This window comes from Pieris brassicae, chromosome Z, assembly GCF_905147105.1.
Source record: "Pieris brassicae chromosome Z, ilPieBrab1.1, whole genome shotgun sequence".
In the NCBI taxonomy this organism is placed as follows: domain Eukaryota; kingdom Metazoa; phylum Arthropoda; class Insecta; order Lepidoptera; family Pieridae; genus Pieris; species Pieris brassicae.
The window spans coordinates 5,360,465-5,384,155 of NC_059680.1; the positions used below are offsets into that span (position 1 = coordinate 5,360,465).

The following is a 23,691-nucleotide window of genomic DNA, read 5'->3' on the forward strand; positions in this document are numbered from 1 at the left end:
GCTAACATTAATAATAAATCTCGATTCATTTCCATGTTAAGTGATAAATTAACAGCTGCAAATATTGCAGAGAAACAAGCTCAAAATGACGCAGATGTCCTCATAATTAAAACAGCAATAGAAACATTTAATGCAACAAACACAACAATTGTAGTTGGTGAAGATGTTGATTTATTAGTATGTAGTATTAGTATGTACTGCGAAGAGTCCAATGGATACAATTATTTATTTTCTGAAACCTGGATGGGCTAAACAGTGTACAGAAATTTATTGTTCACATAATCTGCTTATCCCAAATGCCAAAAGTATATTTTATTTTTACATGTGATAACCGGCTGCGACACTTCGTCAGCAATTTAAAGAAGGGGTTTTACCCCTTCCTTATCCCGTCAGTATTTAAATTATTCGAAGAAAAAAAAGATTTTAGCGACTGCGCTAAAGTATTTACAGAAATTGATTCGACACCTCAAACAATAATTACGGAACGAATTCGCTTTCTTCTTGCAGTTTATGGAGCTCCAACAAGGTTGTAGTGCAAAATGTAAAAAAATCTGGTCGCCGTGTTCTCGAGCGTGTACCAATTGCCAAGGTCAGTCTTGCTCAAATGTCCAGTTGAGTACAATAGAGGAAGATTCCTGGGATTTTAATGAAGAGACCCATGACTCAGCCACATTTGAACAATTTATGAACATCCTGCAAGAGGAAGAAGAAGACATGACAGTTGAAGTAGACTTTCAAGAGTATGAATCTGATTAAAATATGTAAAGAAATCAAAACAATAGTTAACCCAATAATCAATAGCAATATCAATAATAAATATTAATAATAAGGGAACTTGACGGGTATTGTTTCCTAAAATTATCCAAAAAGTGAGATGGCCTACAGGGGAAACCACGGTAAAAAAAAACGTGCCGAGTACACTACCTCACAGGTGGCGTGGAGATGTGCGCATATCATGTATAATGTGACTCTTAGAATCGCGATATCTCAGAAATAGTTTTTGATAAAACTTACCGTTTTCGAGATAAATTCAAAAAACCTCAGACTTTGACCTTTGACCTTTTGTAGCACACATAGGATCGATGGGGATTTTTAATACTTAATTTGTAATGGTTAACCTCAGCTCTCCACCAAAATTCAGCTTTCCGGGATTTTTTGTTATTTGAGCACTATTTTAATGTTTAAATTGACCGGACTATTATACTTTATGTGTGGGCTACTAACCCAGCACATCTAATGCTACAGAGATCGAGCCCAAAGGTTCCAAATGCGTGTGGGTTAACCACTGTCTGGCTGTTCTACTGTATTGTATAACAATTAATCAGTTTAGTTCCGATATGAACTATCCGATCAAATGGTTATCGATATACACATAATATATATACTTTATAGTAAGTGTAATATCTTAAATTATAGATAAAGCAAAACACTTAAAGTATTCCACGTGCCATCGTAATTTTGTGGGACATAATACATTTTTACCCTGTTAAGATCTTTTATTAAGTTAAATGAAATAGTAATGTAAACGGCCCTTTGTAAGTCACCTTGTGTGACAAAGAGAAAATATGTAATTCATTCCTCTGAAAATGGAACACGTTTTATTCTCTGTTCACTGAGATTTTAAAGACTTGCCAGGTATAAATATAAATGAATATATCAATTCTTTATTACTTTCTTTACGCGTCTAATCTATTGATTTGAATCAAGAAATCAAATCGATATATTAGTTTTATTTCTGAGCGATGACTCAGACGTATGAAACTTCATTGTATCGATAAATGCATGTAGTCATAAATCACTTAGGTACAATTATCAAATATTATATATTGATTTTAAGATATTAGTGTGTAGAGTAAGACGATTGCTATATTATCAGCACAGATCAGTAAAGTTACAGCCAGCTCTCGTTGTTTTTATTTAACAACTACATTTTATTTAATAAAAACAAACTATATGAATTTAATTATTGTAAAATGGAAATATGCAAAGCTCAAATTTATAATTTTTCGAACAGTAAAAATAAAATATGTTTATTATGGAACATAAGATACAAGTATCACTTATTCCACGTCATTAAATTTGAATAGGTAGATATCTCTACTCATCGGCAAAGAAGACAGAGCATGTAGGCCGAGAGAAAAAGCCGGCGTTAAAATTCTCGTTACTCTTTTAAAATAGCAAATCATCAAAACAACGCTTATTTAAAACAAATATCGAAAATTAATTAGAAGTAGCCTGTCTAGCACTCGTCTCAGGCCCTTTTATCAACTAGATAATCGTTAACTTAAACGTATAAATCGTTACGTTACGTAAATAATTGTAATAATTTAAACGAACGAAAACGTTTTAAAATGATTAAAGTTGAATTAAAACAAGTTTTGCTTTATTGCAGTGTTACGCCTGACATATTTTGAACGGAACGTCAGGAACATTATATTATTGAATCGGTTTTCATTTTGTGTGATTAAATGTTAACTGTAGTTATTTAACATGATATCCCCTTAGGCATATGTGCGGAAACGTTCATAAAATACAGAGAGACGGGAATGGTAATTGGAAATGTTTCCAGCGTCACATTTTAATTTAAAAATTGCGGTCACCTTGTAGAGATATTTCATCTCGAACAAAATTTTCATCGGGTAAAAAGTTTTTATAATTTGTTTATTAGGCAGTTAGCTTAGCTTGAAAAATTTGTTAAAGTATTTAAACTTAGCAAAGTTTTCACCGGTTATTCATATCTTAAAGGGTTCATGACATGTTCTTACATGCTTAGTAGTGTTCTGCAGAACCAGAGTCTTGAACTTTCAAGTGGCCAACAACCCTACCCTTGGCAAGGTATTAATTACACTATAACTTCTTAATATTGGTTGCGATACCTACAATCTATGCCTACGAATTACTACAAGAACGTCATACCGCGAAACGCGCTAACAAAGTTATTCCGGCAGCTACGGACACATACAACTTCTCGACTTTAGTCACTGGCGCCTTTGGGTCAAGGATTCGCCGTTTAATTTGGAGAAATAGTACAGCGTCCTTCCTCCACATATTCAACACAGTTATTTAGTCAGTAATGCAACGTTTGCAGCAAAATCTGATCAAAACCTGATAAAGCATAGTCCATATGTAATGCTCTGATCCCCGCAAGACCTCTAAAAACAGAAGATATCCCCGGTGAACCGCTTTAGTTGCTACTGGTCACTCTTGGTTCTTGAAGACAATCTTATGTCTCAGGAAGAGTATGAAGATGGGTCTCTGAGGTTAGCTTATTACAGTTAAGAAAGTTTCATAATTTTATGTAGGATTGCTAAAGCGGCTACTTCCATTAATGAGGTAACAATTGTGTTGTGATATTTTGGATAATCTAGAAGTGAAATCAAGTAGCTCAATGACTACACATCTTGGCCATATTGTTGGCTTGGAGGATCGCAGTGTCATATTTACTGAGCGACTGGGCACTTATCCCAGCGTCAATCACATGGTGCGAGCAACAACAACTAATAGCGCTGGTTCATACTATGTTTTTATATTGAAATGCAACAAGTACAACGATTCAATCATGTGTGTTAATTTTATAGTTTTCTATTATTTTCCTTAATTTTTTTTAGATTCAATCAAAGGTACTCCGACCAAGTATTTTTAGATTTTAGAGGAAATTGCTGCTATCTTATCGTGTACGATTTTGTTCAGAATATAATAATTTCATATCAAATACTATAAATTAAATATCAAATTTGGAATGGTTATTGTGACGATACTTTGATTTACTGTGGCATCTTGAATTTCAAATGAAAGTTTAAATATAATGCGCCTCCAGAAAATGTGATGGCAAAAGTATCGCGAATGGTGGCACTATTAACCCCTTGAGTCGTTTCAATGAGCATATAATATCTGTACGCCATGAGAACAAAGTGTTCTTGACACTTTGTATCATTAGTATTTTTTTGCCAACGTTAAATATTATCAAATTAAAATATATTACTAATATACTACATACTTATAGAATATTAGTAAACTTAAAAAACATCGAATACGAATACGGAATATTAAATCTTGTTACCAAGCATGGTAAAATTTAATACCTGTAATATACATACATGACTAGTAAATGACGTACATAAATGAAACTTGGCTTCGATCTGGGGATGTAGAGTCGAGTCGAGTTAAGGTATAAATATGTTCACGGAGACAGATAGAGACGCCTAATATGAAGGTTTTACTAACTTATAAATATCTGTACTCAAAACATGGGAGGTAATAAGATCGCCTTATAAGTATTAAAACTGAAATATAACTTTTCTAGCTCAACAGAAAGTTTTACTGAGATAAAGAATTCAAAGAAAAGAAACGACGCCTAGCTACGCTGCGAAGATCTTCAAATTTCGTAGCTACGGCTACGAATTACGCGACCGCAATCTAGAATTGATACAGTTTTTCGCTGTATTACCTACTTTCTTACGAAGAATTCTCATTGTCTGCTTTTTTGTTTATAACAATTTCGTAGGGTTCGTATTGTACGATTTTTCAAAAGCCGATTCCATATCATACTCAATGATAATGGACCATGACAGGAATTTCTATCAGTTCAGGAGTTATAACTCTTATTTATTAATAAAAACTATCTATATTTACAAGCACCGACAGTGACGGCACGTTGTAAATCCTTTCAAAGATTCTGCGACGCCATTATGTGCATAAAAAAGACGCGAAGATGGCCATGGAGCCCGATCCCCCATCCGTGTCGCCGTAAGAGACCAAGGCGTCGCTGGGCAGAAGATCCGGGCACGCAAACGCTTCAGTGGGGAAACAGAGATTCATGCGTCCAAAATGCGGCTGGTACATCTCCCCCAGCTCTTCAAACAAATCAGGGTGAATTGGCCGATTTGAGTATGACCCTTGCTGTACCAAGGTCCAAATGGTCCAAAATGACCAGGAACTAAGGTAAAACAGGTGTGATTTTGTTCAAACAATTTTTTTTAAAACAATTCTCGTTCTGTAGAAGTCACAATAATGGCACCTATATAGATATAACATATATCATATAGATAGAATAGAACTTATAAGCAAATAATTGAAAACAATTTGCATAATAACTTTATAGTAGTTAACCCCAGACCAATACAACTTTAGCGGTGGCCAGTTCATTATCGAGAGTTACAGACTAACGCTGGATGTAATCACACACATACTACACATATAGGTTGAAGGCCAAAATTATAAAATTTCGTAGCGGTTGAACGACGGTCGTTGAGATACTTGTTGTCAAGTTCACGTAGAGTGCCTTCCAATTTTTCGTGACCTACTTCAACGTCCCTGTTCTAGATTCAAATATAAATGAATTCCTTTATTGTACCCTAAATATTTTTCTCAGCCTATTCGGAAATGTATGGCGTAGTGACATTAACCTTAAACCCTAAATCATAAGCAATCCGCATATAAATCGTAACTATACGTCTTTAATAAAAAATGTGTTGTATATTTAATAATGAAAGTAATTAGTAAAAGCATTGTATTATTTGGATGTGGAATATTTTAGAGTACAAAGATCTTTATTATTTATAGCTTTAATTGAAAATGTCCTATCCTAACCTATAGTTCATTCGTCGATATCTCTCTCCATATAATACGGTGAGGGAGCCCATAGTCGATTCAATAAAAATTTATTTACAATATGATGAAGTGTAGTATTGGTTCCGACTTACAAATATTTTGTTCAAACTTGTTACAGATTGTTCTGTATAAACATAGCATATCGTTCTTGAAGGACACAATCGCAGTATATAGGGGTACGATCTAATGTATTCCTTGCGTTCCGTCACCGAAATTAACCTTTTGTTAGCCTTAATACCGACTTTATATTTTATGAAGGTGTACGCATTCAATAGTACGTCACCCATTGTTATGTAATATAAATTAATTTGGTGCTCAAACTGTATATATTATTTACCGTTTTCAGTTTAACATTTCCCTTTTTTAATAGCGACTTTGTGTTGTAAGATTATGTAACAGTAATTAATTGTCCGCAATTAATGACTACGTTGGTAGTTATGTTTAGTTAAGTAGATATGTTTTTATAAAAAAATAATTAGAATATTTTGTCCTCAAACTTCCTATTTTAAAATACCATTTGTATATGAGTTTTATGAAACCCTTTATTATGGAACAAATATAGTTTTATACTTTGAATATAACTAGATAAATAGCTGCTACTGTCACTAACCTCAACAATCACCATCAAGTGTTGTATATAGTTCGCTTCTGTCTCCACCAACTCCCGAACAACGGCTTGCTTCTTTTGCTCATCCTCATCCAAAGCTGTGTAGATAAATGATGAATTAGTGATAGTATATATGTTTATTTATAGTCAATTTCAAATAATAGTTAAATTCTATTTGCAGGAAGTCATAACATATATCACGTATGCGTTCCAATTTTCCTAATTCTAATGAAATTCCGTTTTTGACAGCCGCTAGCCTCTTTATAATATAGTTGATATTAATTTTATATTTAACTGGCAAAATTCTCAATTCTTAAGTCGTGTTCACCTACTTCTTTATAAATTTCTCATATCAGAAGTCTGAGGCCTAGAAGTTCAAAGTGCTCTAGAATAAGTCAGGATTGTTGTAATTATGGACCATTCTTATGTAAACAAGTAGCCGTCGTATTTTTATGGATGACAAAACTGTCCTATATTTACGCTCTCCACGTCCGTTACATCTCTTAATTTTATTGCAATGCCATTACTTGGTGGCTCGTAAAACTATTTGTAGGGCGTGAATTTTATGATTCTAGCAGTTTTGTATATTATTAAGAATAAAAAACTTAACGGTTAAAATTTAGATGAACAAATCTCGTTAAGAACAAACAAAATGATTTAATCAATAACAATCAAGTCAATAACATTGAGGAATCCAGATTGAAGTTATAAAAGTATAAAAAAACAAAAAATATATTAACCTTTCCATATTTATCCGAGTTTTCCTTAAAATAGAAAAGTTGTATTGTCTTTGTTGAATATAATACCTAATAATTGCAACGGGCATACGAGCAGTGTTGGCCTAGTAGCTTCAAGCACAGGATCAGAAGCAGGTATCACTTACTTGCCTAGATTGAAAAATGATCAGAACAGATTCAATCTGAAGCCTGGACCTAAAGAGGTTGTAGCGACACTGATTTATTTATTTTATATTAATAATTGCAACGACTGTTAAAAAAACTTTCAATAAGGACTGATGATTTATAATCGAATGATTAGGACAAATGATTATAAATTAATAATCATCAATCCATCTATTAATTTCAAAAATGGACGCAAATATTGAAAATATGTTATCAATCAAATTAGCATTGTTTTCAGTCTGTATGAATGCACGAAAAGATTTTATAAGCTTTTTTGAAATCTGCTCTGACAGCCCAAATTGATGCATAGCGTAATTATTCGCTTTTCAACTTAAGTAGACTCTGGGATATTCATACTAGTATTCATACACTACCACCATGAAAAATATTCTCCCACAATATAGATTTCTATAAAAAGATGACTAAAGGTCAACACATGACAAAATAATACGTAAAAAAACTAACCAAAAATTTAACGGTTTCCAGTTATATTACTATTTAATTTTCTATAAACTCCTGCTCCGCGGGCTTTAGGAATTGCATATTTTTAACCGTTAACTTTACGTGCTTTTTCACGAAAACTTTCCGACTGCACTTGGTAGGTTTATTTTTTCAACTTGAAGAAAGTTAATCATAAAAAAAAAATCTATATGTATTAGGACAGTGTGCAATTTTCAAGCTTAACGATTTTTCGCATACTACTCGTACATTGTATTTATTTATATACTTATACAACTCTGATCACCTGTCTAAACAAGTAATTAATGAAACAGACCCGGAAATGTGTGTGGCGTTGGACCATTGCTTCATTCTCTCTATAAGAATTTTATCCGCAGTTAACGGTGTGAAATATTAGCTAGCTATTAGTGTAATTAAAGGCATGACTTATTTTTATTGCAAAAATATTTCATCGGTTATGGCCCTACTTAACGCCTGGAAATATTAACGCTATGGCGTATCGATTAACTTTAGCGAGCTTTATAGAATTAGATTTTGTAAGTGTTTGCAAAGATTTATGTGCAGTATTAAGAGGCTATATATATAAATGTTGATTTTAAAATAGTATAATGCACAATGTATTGCAACAACGCCTGCGTTGTTACATTGTTAAATAGTTATATATAGTTAATAGGCAGGTTTTTTATAAAAACGATCTTAACATTTTACTACAAATAATTCCAACCTTCCAGTATGCCTATATAGTTTGAAGAATTATCCCTATCCCGGGATCACATCTACTACCACACTACTAGTACATGGAAACTTTGAAAATCAAACAATTTTTTTTATTCAAATTGGTCCAGGCATCTTCGAGTAATCAGCATAACATGTATATGATTACATAACAGATCAACACGGGTTGATCACCTTCTACATTTTGTTCTTTTTTAAAATTTATAGAAGATTATTCCTAACTTTGGAAATCTAGCTACAAAGAAAGGTTAATTAAAAAATGACGGTAAATCAGGTAACATAATAATCATAAAATAATATAATAATCACAACAAGTGCAACTACCTGTAAAATACAATTATGTTATCAGAAAACGTCGAGAAAATATATACAAAGACTGCTCTAACATTACAAAATATAATAAGGGGAACGAAATGTTCTGTGAAATAACGAAATACGTTTTACTCCACAAATCGGCTTTTGTGAACACAATTATTATAGCAAAACTCTCCTATCGGATTCGACCGCTTTCAGCAAAACAATCAAGCTTTTAAACTTGACAGATTATAATATAATAACGTTAATGCGTAAAATTTTACCCGATATTTAATTTGCGAAATATAATGGACTTTCGAGTTATAGTTTCGAAACGAAATTAATTATGGTATATATGAATAACGTAAATTGTCGATTAAATCTATAAATACATTGCGAGGTTATATTCTCTATATACATCATCTATGGGAGCTTATAAAAGATTCTACGAGTATGAAAATCGACTTTTTTATAAACAAGCCAAAGAAGTAAAACACTTCTAAACGAGCTGCTTAATTAAAATCGTGGCATAAAGCCTGCATTTATTCCTCGTAACCTAAATAATATCAGAAAATATATAAAAATAATATACATAAATGATGGAGTACAATCTTCATAAATTCTTCTTAAAATAATGTCTAGGTGGCGAGGTCTGACTACCGGAATAAGAAAGGTAGTAATGGTTATTGATGGGAAAATCACCGAAAAACTTAAATTACTATAAGAAAAACACGACAGAAATGCCATTAAAATTGATGATTAGTTGAAAACACGTATATTGCTGCTAATGACTCCTTCATGAATAACCCCCATTTGTTACACAATCGGTAGATTCTAATTAGCTGAGAACCATTTTTACTTTCTTAGATTAGAAAATGCAATTAACATTGCCTTTGATAAAATATCTACTTTTATTTTATTGTAATGCTGATTTATATGAGAAAAAAATGTATTTGGTAAAATCCGTCCATAGTCGTCGTTCTTGCGGATTAATTAAAAATACCATAAACACATCGTTATCGCGTGTGCAGTTTCTTGTTTGATCCATGAAAAGAGATCTCGACTCCTATTTCTTTACAGTGATGCCGGTCATTAATGTTAGTTATTGCCTTTCAATTAAATTCTCCATCTACAGGGCAGTCAAAGCAGTACAAAGCTAATTTCAAAGGCATAATAACATAGTACACTCTATGCATCAATTCATAGCGCAAAGGGCTTTTACCACGCTTTTACCATATTATGACAGTGCAGATAGCATTTTTATTGCATTTGCATACCATCACAATGGACAACGATAATGTAGCTATATCGATTCAATTATGGGAAAAATAAATTTTATTGTATCTATTTTAAGGTTTCAGAGAGACTCTTGGGAAAAGTTTCAAATGTATATGAAGACTAGAGAAAGCACTGATGCATGGCTCTTGCTTTGCGCTCAGCGTATTCAACCTTTTTACTATTAGAATATAAAGTTTTCTTATGTTTTTGTAACAGCACTTACTCCAAGAGCCATAGACTACAATTTAGCACATATTAGTCATCATTAAAAGGTACTTGTTACAGTTCAAACGCCACCGTTGCTTGGGAAATTGTTACAATGTGAGACATAACTGATATCTATTTGACAATCTAAAAGCGAGGAATATGTTTTCTAAAGTTATATAGGAAAATTAAAGGTTGTTTTTTTTACAAATGTGAAAGACATATTCCGCCATAATAGAATCATCCACATTGCGGTGCAAGAGCCAGGCACATACTGAATCATGTGTCCGAAGTTAATATTATAATTAATGTATTCCTAACGTGAAATTATAAGGCTGCTATCAGTAATTGGTACAATTTATTAGTTCCAAGCTTTTAATTTAAAAAGTCCAGTAATGCAACAAATTACAATATTTTATTAATTAAAGACATACGCAATTTGCTTTTGGCCTAAACGCAAAACAATTTTAAAGCTGGAATTTCCGTCATTATTATGACTTATTATATTATGAAAAAAGTAAATTAATAATTTATACTTACTTTTCCAATTGTAGGCCAGTTCAAGATTTCCTGATTGCTCTGACCACATCAGATAGGAGAACGAGTTGTCTGGAATGGCTGCTAGAACGAACCCTTGTAAGGATGGCACGCCGCTATTTGAAAACTCAGCTAAGTGATTCTGTAGCTCCAGATGAGCCTGTATACATATATTTATTAGAGCCATCGTTAAGGTTATGAATAAGACAAACATCTTATAATTATCGAAGACTCCGGGAAAGAAATACTTTGCCTATCGGTAACTGAACCTAAACATATAATTTTTGGATTATTATTATAAGAGCTTTATTAATGAATCAATACAAATATTGGTTAGTAAACATTTCGTAATATGAGTATTAGTTGTGTTAGTATCAGTTAAAAAAAGTCAGTTAGTTTTTTGTGGTCTAGTATTATCAGGGTAAAAGCCTCCTCCTTAATTTTCCATATCACTTTTTCTTTTATTTTTCTTAATGGATTGTTTAGAACTAATTGCCTTGTTTTGGATGATAGGGATCTTACGTTGAAAGTGCATAATTTTAATTGTTGTGACGTGGAGCGCCTTTTTATTTTTATGATGGTCGTGTTCTTCGTTTTTCATATTTAATGGAGGGTGGTGAATCTTTTGATAAACAAGCTTAACTTTAAAATGAACTTCACTTTAATCTCCTAAAATTTCACAAACTAAGCTAACGGTTTATATCAGTGGGTATTTTCATATAAATTTATTCATCATATATATTTATTGTAACTTTATAAAAATATAGCAGATATATAGATTTACTTATTTTTTTATGCACTTATGAATATGATTTGAATTTTAAAACAATTTCATAACTAGGACGTAAAAAATTGTTTTATAAGCTTTGGTTTATAAATCAGATAACCATCTGTGATGCCAGCTATTTCTTGTTAGGCTGTATATCAAGTATATCAAAACGTGGCAGTAAGCCAACATGGTACCATCAAAACAGACTTAAATTGGCCGCGTTTATCGACTGGCACAGGTGCAAATATATGAACCCAGGACACGATTTTGTCCATATGTAAGTATATTTTAACCAATATCAAAGTACCTATATACATACCATTTATTGTGTATAGTGAGTGTATATAAAAAACGGTAAAACGTTTGAAGTATAGAAGGTATAAAACACAAAAGTTAAATGAATAGACATGTTTTCAGTTTGTCATAAGTAGTTGCCGTTAAGTAGTAGAATAAAGCCGGTAGAAATTGTAACGCCTACATAACACAGATTGTTCGAAAACTTTTCCATAAGTCACTATAACAAACCATAAAGGTGAAAATGAAAGCTTATTCTGCCCTTTATCTGACCTTTCCGAAATTAATTTAGTTATAACAATGCTATGTTACTTCGTGATATGTTTATCAAGGAAATTTATAGATTCATGATGTGATATTAAATTGTATACTAAAGTTAGACAATACTATAACAAACGAGATAATTGTGAAGTAAAATTAATTAAATAACTTCGAAGTACAGCTAACAAGTGTTTTAGTAAAATTAAACATGGTGTAAGGACTATCCACATTTAAAGTTTGTGAATCGCGTCGCCCAAGGCGGACTGAAAATAAACTTTTGTATTCAGAACATTTCTACATTTACGGCATCAACTATTAAATTATTATTTTAATGAAAGAGGACTGCTCATAACTACCGTATTAACTTTGTTGTATGTAAACGGCATTCGTATAATGTAAATACTACTTTCGAAACATGTAAAAGCAAGTGCTATTTAATAGGATTAATTTTCTAAACTAATTAAATTAATTGAAATTTTACACAGAGTTTTTACGTAACGAACTGAAAGCACTAAATGGTTGCGGTTGATGTAGGAAAAGAAATCTCCTTAACCTCAATGGGTTTAAATACAACTTGGTGCTTAGGAATGCCACTAATTAACTATTATTTTTTTATGTTTTTCGTTTTGAAATTTAAAATAAGATAATATATATCTATCAAATGATGTTTATAACCGATTTATCCCAATACTTATATCGTTATCGTCGACTCTTTCATAGGTTCTCATCATAGGTAAATCTAAGAATATCTCATCCCAGGGCTTGATATTTAAATACATAAAACTCTTTGCATTTATTTTGTAGAAAATAAAATATATTTTAAAAGGCTTCCGTTACTTAAGATGAATATTTTTATTATAGCGCTCAGTTCTGAGCGTGTCGCAAATAATTTGTTGAGACTTTGGACTTTCGCGGCCAAATATTCTCGCTTGATGGGGACTAAATTAAATACATATTTAATAACATCGAACTGTAAGCTTCAAGTATCGGATATAAGTTCAGTTCTAGTGTGTTTGATTGCTGCTAAATGATTAGACTTACTGTTTTTGATATGTAAATCTATTGTGTTGCTATAAAGAAAGTTGAATCTAAAAAAAATATTTAAACAGAGCGTAGACGAAACCGATCAGTGATAAAACCACTACCACAATGGCTATAAGTCTATCCCTAAGAATTAACTTAACTCTTTATTTCTCAAAGAAATAAAGATTATTTATTATTATTATTTAAATTTGAAAAATATATATAGAATTTACAAACTATTATGAACCAAAAAGCGATTAATCCCTTCCGAAAATTCACAAATATTTAAGGTTTATCCAAAATATTTATACATATCTTTCAACTTTTTTATTGGCTGTTCCTTGTACTGGCACACTTTTAAAATATCCCAGAAGGCATGGGTTCGAAAGTACCGACATCACCTATATTAAACATTTGATGGCTGATCCATTTATTCGAACAGCTCTTTCCAACATTTTCCTTAGTTAATACCGTGAAAGTTCGACATCATGCGCAGCCCTTTATGATATAATTTTAAATAGAAAAGTATTTTGTGTTATGTTTTATTCTGTTTTTAAAAAGATTCAATAGCTAAAACTGCACCTAATATCCAAAGCCTCTTTGTTCCTGGAAAAGTCTCGATTATACACTGGTATATACAAAATTATAAAACCAGAAAATTATTGCTTTTATTTTGTCGTATGATTTCAATGAATTCTCTCAGTACCAGAGATTGTTACTAATATTTCAGTTATGTTTATTACATTATTTTAAAATACAATATGACCCCTACGATTATGTATTTTTAATTTGATGAAAACGTAGCTTTATAATATGGGAGAGGTTGTAGGTTTTAGTATCGCATTATAAATAAATGAAAAGCTGTATCAAACTACCGAGTATAAAAAATACAGTTTTTCCCAGCAACGTTTACCGCAAAATATATAATGTATTTGGACTGGAACCAATCATTCCCAAGTGTAAGGTCTGATACTAATGATACATAAATGATGAACTTAAGATATTATTTACTTTTTATTTGAAACCAGAAAGAGTCGTAAAATAATGTTGTCGGAAAGTTTGTGTCTTGTATTAAACAGTTATGCAAGTACTAATATGTCCAAGTATAACTGTTTAATAGATCGTGCTCAGCTAGCATAACTTTTGTATCGATTTTTAGTTGAAAACTTCTAGTACTTGTAAAGTTTCAGTAAAAAATGTCTAGAGTAATATGTTCAAGTTGAAGCTTTAGCATTCGACTTTAATCTATAATAGATAATCTATTATAAGTATGTTTTTTAAAGAAAATGACCATGACATAATGTTAAGGCAGTGACTTACATCACCGCGGCCAACGGGCGAGTGAGAGCCCGACACAGCCGGACTCTCACTCCGCGCCCGTTCTCGACGGAGGGACTTCATTTCCGTAAGTTTACGGCATCGCAATATTCACGTCCATTCTTGTTTTGACGACCTGTATAAATTCGAAACAGACAATTTATACAGTATCTGATTAATATGATCACTACAACGAAATTAAAAATAACATCAAAAGCTTTAAACTAAAGAAATAACAAAGAGGAGGCAGAGGCAATGCTGAAATATTAATCTATACAAATTCATGTGATGGTTCGATCTTATAAATCGGATTTTAATATTGTAAGTATCGTGTATATAATACGTGCGTCATTTGTGGGCTATAAACCCGGGTTGGGCATGTGCTATTTAAAAACACTGTCGTAGCAAGCTCGTAGATCGTCGTAGCGTATATATCTTGAAACAATATACTTTTATTTAGTTTTTCAATCGAAACTTATTTTTTAACGATTTTAACGCCTCATAAAGTTGTGTATTATTAATTTTACGTCAGTATTATTACATTATTCATTTTTCGCTTTAGATCTTAGAAGATATTGATTGTATCATCTAGACTCATTAATACAAGTTCCGTCGGTTTTGTATTGCGTCAAAATAGAAGATCCACTTCTAATCAAGGTAAAAGCATTTAAAGAAACGTTCAATCACTGTGTTCAATACTTTCTAAAATAGAAAACTGTCACGAACTATACTGTCTATATAACCTTATTGGTTTACTGCTGTTCAAGAACATTATGAGTATAAATTTTGGATTTGGCCGAAAATTAAACCTATCAAAAACATTACAATGGCAGATTTTTTAAAGAATTGGTAGTGTCCAAACACCCCCGTGTCTCGTTCTAACAGGGTCAGTATTCTGCAAATGGCGGTAGCGAAGCCGTTCCCGGCTTAACTCTCTCAACATCCGAAGAACTGATTTCGTAACCTTGGACTTTTGCTGTACAAACACTTTACATTAAAGTCAGCGTCGCAATTGCTATTGGTTATTGGGTGTTACAGAGTATGGAGCGTACGAGAGCTATATTATCTCCTACGCAAATGGCCAACCGCTATGGTGATTATTTAATCAAAGACGCTCTATATCAATGTAAGCAAACAATAGTATATAATCTAAATGCCTACAACAATAGATTTCAAGACATGTTTTAACCAATTATTATACTTTATATATGCTATATTACATACAATGGCGTAAAGTACAATGGCCCTTCCATGGCAACAAATTTGTATAAAAAGTTATATATACTATAGTGGTTAGTGACCACAGTGATTCAGTTTGAACTTCTTTATACTCCATGTAGTATAACTATTTATATTTATTATATACAAAGTTACAAAAGAAACAATTTCATGTTACGGTTGAAGAAAAATAGATTAAAATTTTTCCTTTCCTGAATCGTTGACTAGAATTTTAAAAAAAATTCGATAGTCAAAATTAATAAAAAAGAATATTTTTTATACGCATTAAAAATCTGATATGAATTAGGTATATATTCCAATCGTTTAAGATATAATGTTTTTGGTAATCAATATAATGATTATTATTAATACTTTAAAATAACATAGTTAATTAGATCAAGAACTGAATAAACTTATGTATCATGGTAAAATACCATGATAAATAAGTTTATGAGAATGATAAGTTGATGATAAATAAGTGTATCATGGTAAAATACCATGATAAATAAGTTTATTGTATCAGTTCTAAGCGCTTGTAATCCAAAATAAATGGTATTTTATTTTCGACTAAGCATTTTAGGAATTCGTAAATTGACGAAACAAATTATGTCTTACCGAGTCGAGCTGGTGTAAACCATTATTTCAAAAGTCATTTATTATTTCATTCATTGAACGATTCTTTCGATTTAAAAAAGATCGACAATAATTACAACTTTTGCTGGGGTTATGAAAAATCTTAATATAAAATTTGAATGAAGACTAGTTTAGGGCTTTCGTACTTTGCGCTTTCTCTATTAAACGATTGAAGTGTTTGTTTTTCCGCGTACTGGCTGAATAACGTTGGAATGACCGCAAAATGAAAAATCTCATTTTAATATATAGATGGAAAACAAACTTATTTTTAACAAATATTTACATATAAGTTAAACTAAAATAAAAAAAGCCAAATTATCAAGTTCCATCATGATCCGATACATATTCAGTTTGACATGAAAGTTGACCCAAATATAGATAAGGAAATGATTTAGCTCCGGAAATTTTAAGCTTCGAGGAAAATTACAAAAACTGTCCACATTATTTAAAGCGGCAGACTTGCTGTTTATGGTTATTTTCCCTCTATTTTAATTACAGTTTTCAACGTTCGCCGTGAGTTATACATATTAAATTTCAATTAAATCAAAGAGACTTTATATATAGGTAGTGAATTGCGAGATTTTAAACTTCTATTAGATTTTTCTCGTCATAATATTATGTGATCTATGATTTTGTTTTACGTCAAAACATTTTTTTAAAGAAAATCTGGAATCACATTTTTAAACTTTAACCCTATACGTCAAATATGCTTAAAAATAGTGGCAAAATGATCGCACCGGCTCTGAAGCGGTAATGGCCACCATTTCTCTCTACACGTTTGTATTTATTATAGGATCCTCTTTAAATTCAGGAGATTTCTTCGATTTGAAATATTTCGACTTTTACGTAATATATCGCTTTGAACATAAACCTTTGGTTTAGCATGTTACACTTCAGCGTATTTCCTATTTGAATCATAGAATTTGCAAAATGGACGATAACGTGTCCATTTAGCAAATTCTGAATCTGCATAAGAAGAATCTTAACTGATTGTTGGTTTCAATAATCATTTAATAGTGTAGGAGGTGTTATTGGTTAAGCAAACAGCCGCGAAGGGCGACTTTTTATAGATAGCACTAACAACTTTTGCGAGAATATTATTTGTGACAGACAAAGTAAAAAAAGCTTCAAGTTAATACGTAGTAAATGATTATGCAGAGTAAACAGGCAGAATGTTTGAAATAAAGCTTTTGATAAACTTTTTGAGCAACATAACATAACTGCAAATTAAAACATCAAATACTTGAAATGTTTTACCTTTTCCTCGTAGCTTTATACCTCATTGTGACCAACGCTCGCACCTTATCTTCGTATTAATAATTATAGTCGTAGTCTTCATAACTTGAAATTTTTCTTTTTTTTCATTTTAAAATATAACGGAAAATTTATTTGGCCGAAATCGATTTAAAGTCAATTTATAACGCAATGAAGGGTGAACTTCGCGTAAGGCAATAAATTTACTAAGTTTATAATAACTTTTGCCTAGCTTTATATCTTTAAATTTAATCAAATGCAAATCAATTTCGCAAATTATGCTTTTTGAAAGATACTCTTACCGCCATACGAAATTTAATTAAAACTTTTATTAAAAACTTTTTGCCCACGTATCTAACTTCAAAAAACGCGGCGAAATTATCTCACGACATCAAATAAAGGTAGGAAGCGCGATAATAAATTATTTGAAAATATAAGTATTTCGCACAGAAAAAAAATAATAATTTTTAGGACTCGGATGGCTTCCAGCGCCTCGGAGAAGACCCCTGGTGCCACTGCCACTTCCCGCTTCTGCACCCCGTATTTATATACGCAGCCTTCGCGTGGAGTACCTGCGCAACCCGCCTCCACCTAGCCCACCTACGACATTTTCGCAATTAACGGATATCTTTTCATAACAAAGATTTGGTGGTTATGACTTATGAGTAAAATTATCTTGTATTATGGTAGTAGTTTAATTTGTCTTCAATGGTATTTATTTTATTACAGCAATAGATTAAACTTTGAATTAGTAAATATGTATACATTACATAAAATATATTATTCTTACATTCAATTCATTTAAATAAATATATTTAGAATAGTAAATATATTACAAAAGTCGAAATCAATATTAATTTGTATTATATATAATTGTAATATGAATTTATCTATTTTTGTATCTGTTATCTGAGTAGCTTGCGTGCACTTCTTACATAAAAGAGAACATTGTTTTTTAATTTCATGCTATTTTCAGGATGAAAGCAGTCGTGGGAATCCCGGTAAGAGGTTTTGTAAAAGTACTTATGACATCTGAAGTATTGAGCAAAGTGTGAATTATAATAATTATTATTTGTTCTACGCCTTTGTTAGGTCGATGACCGAACAATCCATTTCGGGAGTTATGGTAAATTTTAACTGTTGGGCGTATGTCGATGTATATTGCTGGCAATTTTGCATCAATAATTCTCTTGTCAATCTACATTTAAACTAAACTAAGCTTAACCTTCATGTATTAGTTTTGTCGCGGGGTTTATGTGAAATAAATCTATAAACCATATAGTATATTGCAATGAGATCTTGTTTTGAAACACTAGCTCATTGGCGTCATTTTCTGAATAAAATTGTTGATTAAAGTCGTATGAAGGTCTCGATAGATTTAATTGTAAATATTGTGGATATCCCGGTATTTATTCAACATTCGGGATGGGCCCAATGCTCCAAGATTTTAGGCGATAGTGCACAGTACCTCTAGGTACAACGTCTTGAGGTTCAATTGTGCATATCGATAAATACAATTGCTTAATGTACAAACGCTGGGTATAAAAGCTTTTTATAAAAACTATTTTAAAAAATATACAATAAAAAGCTAGCCTCGCTTTACTATGTTTTGTAGCAAAAACTATGACAGTTACTGCGACCCATTATCTAAAGACAGTTGGTATTTCAAAGTGTTCACTTTCTGTGTTATAAGTATAATATATATATATAATATAAGTATATAATGTATGTCCGGTATAAGTTTTTGAAATTTAATGTAATATATTTTGCTAAAACTTTTTCAACGAAAATTCCATAATGGATATAAATAAAGAAGTCTTAACAGTTCATAGTTGTTTATTTGGAAAGCATCAGGTCGTTTTATAGATATTTATAAATACGTATTTCTGCTTATAGGAAAATTCATTTTGTTAGACAAATAAATTAATTTAAGTACAAATTTTAAATTTTAACCCATTTTTTATTATGTAAAATAACTTCGATGAAAATTGAGAAGGCTTTTAGCGAGTCTTCGAGGGAGGGTCAAAGCAAGTCCGACTTCTTGTATACAAATATATGAGGTTGCCCATTGCATAATGGCTTTTAGACATGCATCAAATTGATGAAATGTGCAAGTGTATTGCAAAACTTACATTTGAGGAACTCACAAAAGATTCCCATATTCGCTGTAGAATTCTAGACGAAGAATTTCAACTTAGATTGAATCAAAGTTCTATGAAAGAACTACAAAATAATAGGATGTTCATGCATTTACATTCAAAAATATTTTTGTCTTGTATGATACGAGATGCGTGTATATTTCCACGAAACATTTTGTAATTGAAAAAACTAACGTTAATCAAAATCCAAGTTACAATGTTGGCTTAGTGGAGTCGTAAGGCCTTATGTGGAAATCGGATTGTCATACAACCAAACATTAACGACGTGTTAATCAGCTATTTGGCTCTAAATAATAAAAAACAATGAAAGCTCAAATAAAGAAATATCTTAGCGTAACTTAATACTTTAAGTCTAAGAAAATACTTATAGTATATTTTAAATCATATTGTTGAGTTAATTCCGAGCACAGGTAAGATTTCCATAGATTTTAATTAGCTCCGGATGAAGAACTGCGAGAAAGCATAACAATAATCTTGGAGATAATAATTTAATATTATTTTAGTGAAATATTAATATACGGTGTTCTGTAAGCTAATGCAAAGAGCTGAAAATCACCGGAACATTTTTGTTATATATTCTCCGTACATTCATTTGATGTAAACGAAATGCGTTTACTAACTTTTACAATCTCAATACGCTAGAAAAATATATTTGAAAAACAAAACTACTGAATAAAATAAATTCGGCTTTCTATGTATAGTTTACTTCCATACAGTAATATAGTTAAAACATTATCACAATATATAATTTAAATTTTCCTAAATGTTTGAAAGATTAGAATATTATACGTTGGAAAAAATCAACATATAATAATGTATATTCAAATAATTATAGCCGTGAAATACCTGCTTCAAGGACTAAACATATTTTATCAAAATATTGATGAGCACTAACAAAGACAACCTGTCCCATCACCTAAGTTTCGGTGCCTAAGCGTGAACAACAACACGACTATTATATCTTATTTTTGAGCTGACACAGGCGCCAATAATATTAGGTATTTGGAACGATGCAATGTTGTTGAAATAATTTAACGCGGCATCTGTTCAACATACTTCAATGTAAGTCGCTTAAACAATCGAGAATGATAACAATTTAGATGATATTATAGTGCCTCGTTACCTCTTAGGAGAACAAAGGTCATTCATGTTTTCTGTAGTTTCGCTTATTTATATACAAGACGATATTCCTCCTGCCTAAGCTATACTAAATAATCAAGAACAAAAATATCAAGAACTAACAATAGGTACTTCGACCGAACCAAACGATAGCATGAATTGGAACGTAGAAAAACCTCTGTTAAACTTATACTACCGATATTGGTCAAAGTATTTAAGCCAATTTGGTCAGAAGCGAAACATTTAATCAATATTAATGTTCACTTATTAAGAATATAAAAATGCTTTAGGTAAACATCAAAATATAAAGTATGTATTGTATTAATATTTTTAGCTGGAACATTATAGCGATCATCATATTTTTGCAATTTAAATCATGTTTACGCTGCAACTTATGTTAAATTCAAGTCAAGCTTAGTATAAATTCGATTTCCAAAGCTGATGCTACAGGAGGTTATAATCTTTAGCAAACTGCTACGATATTTCGTAGCTATATCCAAACCGACACTGTAGTTTGCAATGCAAAAAGAGGAAAAAACACAACGACCCTACTTTAAGCTTGCTTTAATGATCTCATCATAGATGTCGAACTCAGTTCGTATAATTCAGTAGCTCGATAAAAGCCAAAATAATTGCTTCCACCGATAATTAAGGCTATATACAACAGCTAAAGACGCAGATATTTTCGATGTAGACGACGGATTGTGCGTGTGACACGCGATCGGCGAAAGAGATGACGTCACCTTACAAGATTTTCTAGAGATTCTGATAGTTAAGCACGTTATTCATTAAGGCATTACGATATTATCACAAAAGATATACTTAATGTCTTTCATATGCTTCTGAACGATTTATTTAACCGAAATATACAGCAGAACTACGAACGAACTTCGACATCGTTGCACTTTTAATGTACATGGAACTGATTGCTTATTTAAAATAGTAATATCACGTTTCCCTTTTATAAATGAATATCATATTTGTGAGTTAATTAATAAACGTTTTACGGCAATTAAGCACTTTGTACAGGCTATCCTGGATCGTATTGGGTAATGGACCGTTGACGAGACTGCATAGGTATTTGTAATCTTTTTTTTTAACATACAAAATTTGGTTAACTTTATTTTTAGTAGAGACTCTTGGGCCGTGGGGTGCTCGGGTGCTAATTAAAGATTTAAGTTGACACACACAAGTTATAAATTTTGTAATTATTATTACTACTATGTATGTTAAGAATATTTCTATCCCTACTATAAGGTTAATACATGCAAGTATTACTTTGTGCCGTTTTTGTTGACCAATGTGGAAATGGCTATACCTAAAGATGCGTACACCGAAGTATGAAGAAGAAGAGACTCATTAGTAATTAATGCTTTGCTCCTCCTTTTGATTTTTATCATTGAGAATTAGATTTAATTATATAAGATATCACTAAATCGCGCGCAAATCTCATTAGAGTGAAAAATTAAGTATTTGTCTTAATATGAAAGAAAAGAAAGATAAGCTTTTCGCATTTTTTTATATAAACTTGGATCAAGAACGTTATTATAAAATCACGTTTTTTTTATACAGCACATCATGTATATCTATATTACTTGTATGTATACTTATATATCTAGGGCAGAAATAATTCTTTCACAATAAATCTAAGCAATATACTATAAGGCCTTTTCATTGTGCAGAACAAAGATTTAAAAAGTTATTTTATTTTCTATAGAAAAATTGTAAATAAATATCTGTATAATTTGTGTGAGCTTTTCATATCTTCCATATAAAAAGGTCCGCCTAACAACACATTAAAATACTGTTACAACCTTACCTGTATCTTATCAATACTGATATATTTTCGCCTAGACAAGGAATCTTGATACTTTATTGGTGTCACTGGATCCTCTCCGGATACAGCCCGTTGGTAGGAGAGCCTTCGGCCCATATTGAGACTCGAAACGTAGGATTCGTTTTCTGGTATACTGGAAAAATCTTGATGTGAATGGAAAGTCTTAACTTTTTCTTTACTCTTCTCATCTTGAATAACACGCCTGAAATAATTAGTTAATCCCTCGCTGGCCAGCCATGTAACTCTGAAAAAGATAAAACATGTGTTATCATTAAAAAAAATTTAAATAAATAGTTAATTTAAGTTAAGTTAATTTTTTTTTACTATATACAGTAGAGAAATGCAGGCGCTAGAAAATTGGCGCGCAAATCTTTTGAATTTTGAAAATTAATTTATGAATATCTATTTCTATACATTAAAATGTTTAATGATATAGCAGCCGTCATGATGCCTGGGAATTTAGTGGACGTAGCTCTACGCGGGTCCCGTAGAGTTTATCCTTTCTATAAGCATATATTATTTGAATATAATATATTAAGTAAAATTTATAAGTCGATTTCAAGAAACGTTTTAACTTTAAGAAAACACTTTTTAAACGGATTGAAGCTATGTATTATTATTATAAACTTATAATTAGCTTCAATCATAGCTTTTTTTTAATGTGTAAAAGCTATGTTAACAAAAGACAATACTACGTTTTAACTTTGTTCACTTATTGAAACCTCAACGTCAAACTCAAATCCAAGGAATTTAATAAAAATCATTGTATTAAATACGGTCACTTTAATATTAATAAAATAATGGCAGGCTAAAACCTCTAATTATAAGATCGACGGGTGAAGCAAGCAATTTAGGGGACATGATATCGCAATCAAAGCTCATTAAATAAGTATAAACTAATTGATGTCTATGTTATGATAATTTTAATTTCACAGAAATATAATTCGTGATTTTTCCAAACAGTCTATGACATAAAAATCTCGTCAAATTAGACCAACGGCTTATCTTGGAGTAGCTCATCAAGGGCTAAAGAAGCTAAACTGTTTCTGAGATAGAAATAAGATTACCACAGATTGAATCGGAAGTTGAATAGGTATTTTACTGCCCTTAATTTCATTGCCACTATAAAGTCGAAAATATACATTGGTAAGTTACAAGATGAAGATATCATATACCTTACT

General features: G+C 31.5%; 1 protein-coding gene across 1 annotated transcript in view; it reads right to left on the minus strand.

Annotated features, from left to right (window-relative positions):
* Nucleotides 1-23,691, minus strand: part of LOC123718682 — a 44,607-nt gene that overhangs the window by 14,536 nt on the left and 6,380 nt on the right. Inside the window, exons 4-6 of the mRNA XM_045675384.1 lie at nucleotides 22,493-22,754; nucleotides 10,630-10,786; nucleotides 6,221-6,315 (exon numbers count right to left, since the gene is read on the minus strand). Of these exons, the coding sequence (XP_045531340.1) occupies nucleotides 6,221-6,315; nucleotides 10,630-10,786; nucleotides 22,493-22,754 (514 nt within the window). The remainder of the gene's footprint in view (nucleotides 1-6,220; nucleotides 6,316-10,629; nucleotides 10,787-22,492; nucleotides 22,755-23,691) is intronic.